This window comes from Phyllostomus hastatus, unplaced genomic scaffold (assembly GCF_019186645.2).
Source record: "Phyllostomus hastatus isolate PE091 unplaced genomic scaffold, TTU_PhHast_1.1 phas_contig_148, whole genome shotgun sequence".
NCBI classification, from domain to species: domain Eukaryota; kingdom Metazoa; phylum Chordata; class Mammalia; order Chiroptera; family Phyllostomidae; genus Phyllostomus; species Phyllostomus hastatus.
Window position 1 is genome coordinate 5,107,823 of NW_025333607.1, and position 6,253 is coordinate 5,114,075.

A 6,253-nucleotide genomic window follows, 5' to 3' on the forward strand; every position below is an offset into this window, starting at 1 on the left:
GCAACGGTAAGTACACACCCCGACACATGCACATTCACTGTCATATACGCTTTGATTCAGTCCTCACATCAGTGAAGAAATAACCTACAAAAATAACGGAACACCATCAGGGATTCAGACACCACACACCCGTCTCCAAAGCCCGGGGTTCCATATAGTGCCTCCATGTCCCACTAGGGTCAGTGGTCTCCCCAGTAAAACTGAGACACCGGAATATGTTTTGGTGTCAGAAGCAAAAATACTAGTTTTTTCTCTGCAGCCCCTACAGCTTTCCTGGTAGATGCCCATTAGCCCAGCCCCACCGTCTCCCTCATACTCGGGGTTCCGTTGGTACCGCTCCTTCCATCCCCAAGATCAGCTCCTGTCCCCAAGACCTGCTGCCTGAACTGGAAGTTCACCTGGGGCTCTGTATCTCTGATCCATTTTTTAAAAAGATTTTATTTATTTATTTATTTTTAGAGAGGGAAGGGAGGGAGAAAGAGAGAGAGAGAAACATGTTGCTGAGGGTCATGGCCTGCAACCCAGGCATGTGCCCTGACTGGGATCTCTGATCCATTTCCATCAGCCTAATCCTGCCTGCTTTGTATCTTTCAGAAGTTCTTCAAAGTGTCCATCTGCCACCAAGCGTTTTCCTTGTTCTCCGGGGCTACTGTGGACTCGTGCTTATTGTTACACCTCCCCTGGCATTTCAGTGGGATTTGGAAGGGAGGGGCCATAACCTTTCCTTAACAATTTCAAAGCATTAACTCATCTACATTTTCCATCTTTCTAGACTAACTATGATTTGTATGAGCAATGTAAGAAGTGTTTGGAAACTAAGTAAATACCTCTACTGGAGTACTACGGTTTGGCACTCCAGCCTAATGGCGCTCAGCCTGAAGCCTGTTACTTCCCGGCAGGACAGGGAGGTCTCCAGGGATGAACAGTAAAATGCTTTGGTCCTCGACCAAATTAAGTGTTCCTTGTATTGTTTTAGATTAAAAACGAGACGGATCCAGCAAGTCTTGGCTCATAAACTGTCATCCTGTACAACACTCCAGATATTCCAATCCAACCTAAAATATCAGCAGTCTGAAGGATGGCCATATCTCTAGGCCCGATGGCAGTTTAGGACTGGACGAATGTAAATACTGTTCATCTCATTTGTTTGTTGCTTCCTTTGTTATGAAATTTCTTTGCCCTGCCAACAACACATGCTGGTAATTAAACACTTGTTTTTTAGCTTATGGGGTTGACCTATATAGTTGCAACAAATACAAATTTGGTTCCTAAATTTAATTCCATAATAAATGCATTGCTTGTACAGGCAGAAAAGATGTACATTAATTGAAAACATATAAATATAAATTAATTGAAGGAGTGGCTCTCAACAGAAAGCCACAAAAAGTGCATGGCAGAAGGTCAATATCATTGTTCTCTGTGTCTAAAGACCCAAGAGCCTGCACGTGAAGAGAGGGGAAAAATACTGTATACATCCACTTCTGGTAACAGTACAAAACACTTCTCACCGCTGACAGCCGCCCCCTAAGCTGCAAGTGTTGCTACTACACAGAGGGAAGTCCTAAGGCCATTTCCAGGACGCACTTTGCTCCTTCCACCCTCTCCCACGCAGCTCCACCCACGGCATTTGGACACCTGTGCTATTCAGGAAAGCCGGATTACAGCTTAGTGTTAAAAGCAATTAAATGATAGGTCTCCCTTATCTGTGACCCTGAAATACTATTTCATGTTCCAGTGATTTTAAGCAATTACGGAGATAAAGGAAGCTTCAGTGGTACCTACTATGATGTTCTTTAAAAACTAAGTTTATAGGTTGTACAATTAAATCATGAAGTAGAATTGCAAGAAAGGGTGCAGATGGGAAACACTAGGCAGGAACATGAAGATAGGTATTTTCCCGAGACTTAAGCTAGAAAAACTAACACAATTCTAGAAATCAGTATTCACAAAATAACTCCAAGAGAAGCTTAACTTGGGCCTAAAAGAAGATACGCGTTAGTCAAGTAATTACTCATATGGGGGCTCGAACGCACACACAAACAGATGCACAGATACAGCACTGCGAGAGCCTGGGAAAAGGGCTTTACCTACTGGAGACCCGGGTGTGTGTGTCTCCAGAGAAGACTTCCCTGAAGAATGCGCATTTATTTAAAACAGTAGCATCACTGCAGAGGTTATGGCTTCAATACTTTTGTACCTTTGTGCATCTCACACAGTAAGTTTTCTTTATTTGTTAACTGATCTGTTCCCATTAAAATCTGAGGCAATTCTTAATGAACTGGCCTTCTCTTCTCAGTGGCGTGCATGAGGTCAGCTTTGGGATGATCAAGACATTAGAACTGCTACTTTAGGAGAGAGAGTTTAGGAAGAGAGACACTTTTATTTTTACACAATTAAACAACTTAGATCTCACCTAGGTGAAGGTAATTTCATGATCAATACCGGCTGATTTAATGTAGAACACTAAAAATCAAAAACACCGTTCCCATTTTTTATGGAATAAAAGGAATGTAAAAAGTTATTAAAAATTGTTTCACTAACTATACACAAGGGTTGTAAAAAATGAAACATGTTTAAAAGAACAGTTTTACACTGTATATCCTGGAAGTTTGTTTATTACTAGCTCACAAATATCTTTGCATTGCTTGGAAATGCTTAGGGAGCCAATCTCATCGCTGTCTTCTTCACAGTGATCCGATTTACTGTGTTCTGACAGGTTGGATGGCAGGTAAGAACTCACCTGAGAAGTCCGAGTTGACTGGCTTTTTTCTAAAGACTTGCAATCAGTTGGTGTTTTAAGTTTAATAGAGAGGTCTTGACCCCTCTTCCTAACTTTAGAATGATGCGTACTAGTTTGGTCTACCTGGTTTTCTTTCTCCTCAGTCCAATATGAAGATAAGTCATCAGTAGAGACAGTAGATGCTTCTTCCAAACTTTCATCCTGAGTCTTTGAAATAGGAGCTCTTTTAGATGAGTATACTGGCGATCCAGCTGAAAATGGCGGGCTGAGAACAAAACTCTTTTCACTGCTGTTTCTCCTTATGTACACTCTCGCTTCGCTAGACTTACTTGTATGTTGACTACGTGTTGGGTTTTCTGCCCCTGGTCTTCCATCGTGAGCCTGCAAAATTCTGCTGGTGTCCTCGGAAGTATAAAAATCTTCAGAATAGCAAGGGCTGGTGAAGTCATCTGAGTATTTTAGTTCTGAGATGCTTTCAGAGCAACTATTTTTCCTTGGCTTACCGCCACTCACATCTGCAGTGAGAGTGTCATTACCAGTAATTTTGACCTGCTTCTTATCTATTTCTTTATCTATTACAATTTTGTCAACAACTGCAACCTGCTGGGAAACAAACGGACTTTCGACTTTCATTTCCACTTTTTCTTCCAAAATATTTAGATGAGCAAATCTTTCTTGCATAATAGAATCTGCAGGACTCACAATTTTTTCCAATGAACCATTGCTGGTTCTGTTTTCTCCACAGCTAACTGTCTTTTCAGTTGCACATTTCAGTTCAGTTTCTTTAGTTGTGCTGGGGTCATCAACAACCCCATTGATTGGCTTTGAGGAATCACTATTTTTAGCAAAAGATGTGTCTGAATCTAAACACTTTTCTTTAGGCAGTTGACGTGGCTTCTCATGCTGTTCTGCAAAGTTCGATATTTTAACTTTGGAGAATGGAATTCTGAGTTTTGCATCTAACATTTGTGTTTGCATCTTTCTATACTGTTCTCTCTTTTCATGCACCACCAACATACCAGGATTTGTCTGCTTTAAACGGAGTTTGAGTGTATTTGTTAAGCCATAGAATAGCTTCCCCCTTGGACCTCTTTTTTCAGGGGCCTCATTGTTCTTTTCAAAATATTTACCTTTCCTGAGATTTTCAACCTGGTTCTTTTTACACGGCAGACTCAGTGATTTCTCGTTTTCCCCCACAGAAAGCTTATCTTTCTTTGATTCGGATTTGCCTGTGGATTTGGCAGAAGGTTCTGGCAACTTCTTATCCTCAGGTCTGTATAACCAGGCTAAGTGAGGGTGTATATGAGTAGGACTTGCCACAGGTTGGTTGTACAGCAAGGACAACTCAACTAACAACGCGTTTAACAAGGGCAACTGCCTTATGGCGTTAATTCTACCTGGCTCAGTGTCAGGGTGACATGTATTTGGATTACTTGCTGCTACATCCTGAACATGTGGAGGACTAAGCACTGCAGGACTCTCATGTTCTACTGCAGAAGCTGTATGTTTTAGAAGATTAGTAGGTGTTGTGGGATTTATGAGTTTTTCTTCCAGAAAAGTACCATCCAGCTCCTCAGGTACATGCACTTGAGGCTTAATGGTGATTTTACCCTGTACAGGAGGCCTCTTTTCTTGGGTCATGTGAGTGTAATACAGAGGAGGGGGGCAAAATGTGTTCGTTTCAAGGTCCAACTCTGACACTTCCTGATCTGGGGAGCTCACACGCCCCACACCACTCTCGTCTGAACAAACAGGGCTGGTCTTGCCATTCTCCGCAGGACCCGTGTTATCAGAGTTGGCCTTAGTGTGGAAAACTGTTTCTTTCAAATCCTTCTGGGCCTTTGCGGGTTTTAAACTCCGCAGAGTCCTATCAGTTTTTCCTGGGCTTGGGTGTGAGTCTAGCTGCTGCAGCTGCTTTTCCTGCTGGGCTTGGGACCGGACCACCGCTGCCTCCCACGCCTCTGCACCCTCCTCTCCACCTTCTGTGGAAGTGATGGGCCGCCGCAGATGGCCCAGCAAACTGCTCCCCAGGTCAGTCAGGCGGTAGGTCAGCGAAATGTCCCCAATGCGCTCCCCCACATGGTTATGCAGAGGGAAATTTCCTCGATGGCCGTGGGAGCAGCCAGAGGTGACTGGACCCAGGACCTCGCGGGCTGCAGCGGCCAGCGAGATGCTGCAGGTGCCCAGGAGCTTCGGGGCAGGAGTGGGCTGTCCGGGGGGCAGATGAAGCAGCAAGGAGTAAAGCGGTGTCTCCAGGAGCCGGCGGCGCAGGGTAGCGGGGGGAAGGCGGAAGAGGCAGGACTTGCCGCGACCGAAGCGGAGCAGGCCGGGCCGGGGCTCCGGGGCGGGCGTGGCGGGGCCCCCGTGAGGGTAAACCAGCAGCGTGGGGAAGTCCAGCAGGCGGAAGGCCACCGCAGGGCACAGGGAGCGCGACAGGGGCGGCGGCGATGTCCCCTCCTCCTGGTCCAGCTCCTCCTCCGCCTCGACTACGGACGTCCGCGGCGGCAGCGGCAGTCCGGCTTCCAGACGCACCCAGTCTACAAGCAGCTCCAACGAGAAGAGCCGCTCGGACATGGGGGCCGCCATTGCTGTTGCCCGGGAGACGCTGCCGCTGTTTCCGCGAAGGGGAAAGTGAAGCTCTCGGTTCTCGCGAGAGACAGAGGGAAGCCAGCGCCTGCGCCTGCTCTCGGGTGAGACTCGCGGGCCGCCCCAGCAGGGCTGTGCTGTGGCTACCCTAGGAGTTTCGCTGCTGAACTTACTTTGCCTTCCAGATTTGTTTTAACGCAATTGCTTGTGTTAATACCAAGGCTATGAGTAACAAAATTTAAAAAAGCATGTATGTATTTTTTTTTTTTATTTTGGTCACGTTTTTAGGACTGCGGATCCCCTAAAATTTGGGAGTCGGGTCAAACGTATCTGAATAATATTAAGAGTAAATCAGGGATCTCTTTCCAGACTCCAGGCTACAGAAAGCCAGGTAACTGTCAGCAATTAGCCTTTTCTGGCTGCTCGTCTACCCAAAAGATGATGACACAGCTCTGAAGTGGCCTGGAACCCTGTGTCGGGGTAATCACAGTAGCAACGGGGACACACGCAGTGAGTGTGTCCACATTTCCAGCAGAGAAATCACCGTGTATGAGAGTCATGTTAGTGGTTCCACTCAACAACATAAATACATACACATAAGCCCGGGGGGTGGGGCAGATCTTACAGCATTGTCCCTGGTTTTCCAGGAGGCAGGCTTCTGACCTCAGGGCTAGTCAACTAAGTTGAAACCAAGGCTGATGCATGGAGAGCCTTGAATGCCATAGTAAGGATTTTGGACTTTATTCTGTATAAGTTGTTTTAAGTGAATAAGTGTGATCATAATAATGTTTGGAAGTGTATTGGTACAAAATGCAAAGGAAGGATTCTAGGAAGAAAACGAATTCAGAGTAATCGCTTGGGTATTGCAGTGGTCTGAGGCATCTTTGTGGCCTGAGGTGGTGGAGTCAGTGGAGAGGAAAAAGAAAT

The 6,253-nt window shown here is 45.7% G+C and overlaps 1 protein-coding gene across 1 annotated transcript; it reads right to left on the minus strand.

Moving 5' to 3' along the window:
• Nucleotides 1-2,359: 2,359 nt before the first annotated feature.
• Nucleotides 2,360-5,424, minus strand: MAP10 (microtubule associated protein 10). Its single transcript, XM_045818353.1, has one exon. It carries the CDS (start codon nucleotides 5,324-5,326, stop codon nucleotides 2,588-2,590), a length of 2,739 nt encoding a protein of 912 aa, XP_045674309.1. The 5' UTR covers nucleotides 5,327-5,424; the 3' UTR covers nucleotides 2,360-2,587.
• Nucleotides 5,425-6,253: the final 829 nt, after the last annotated feature.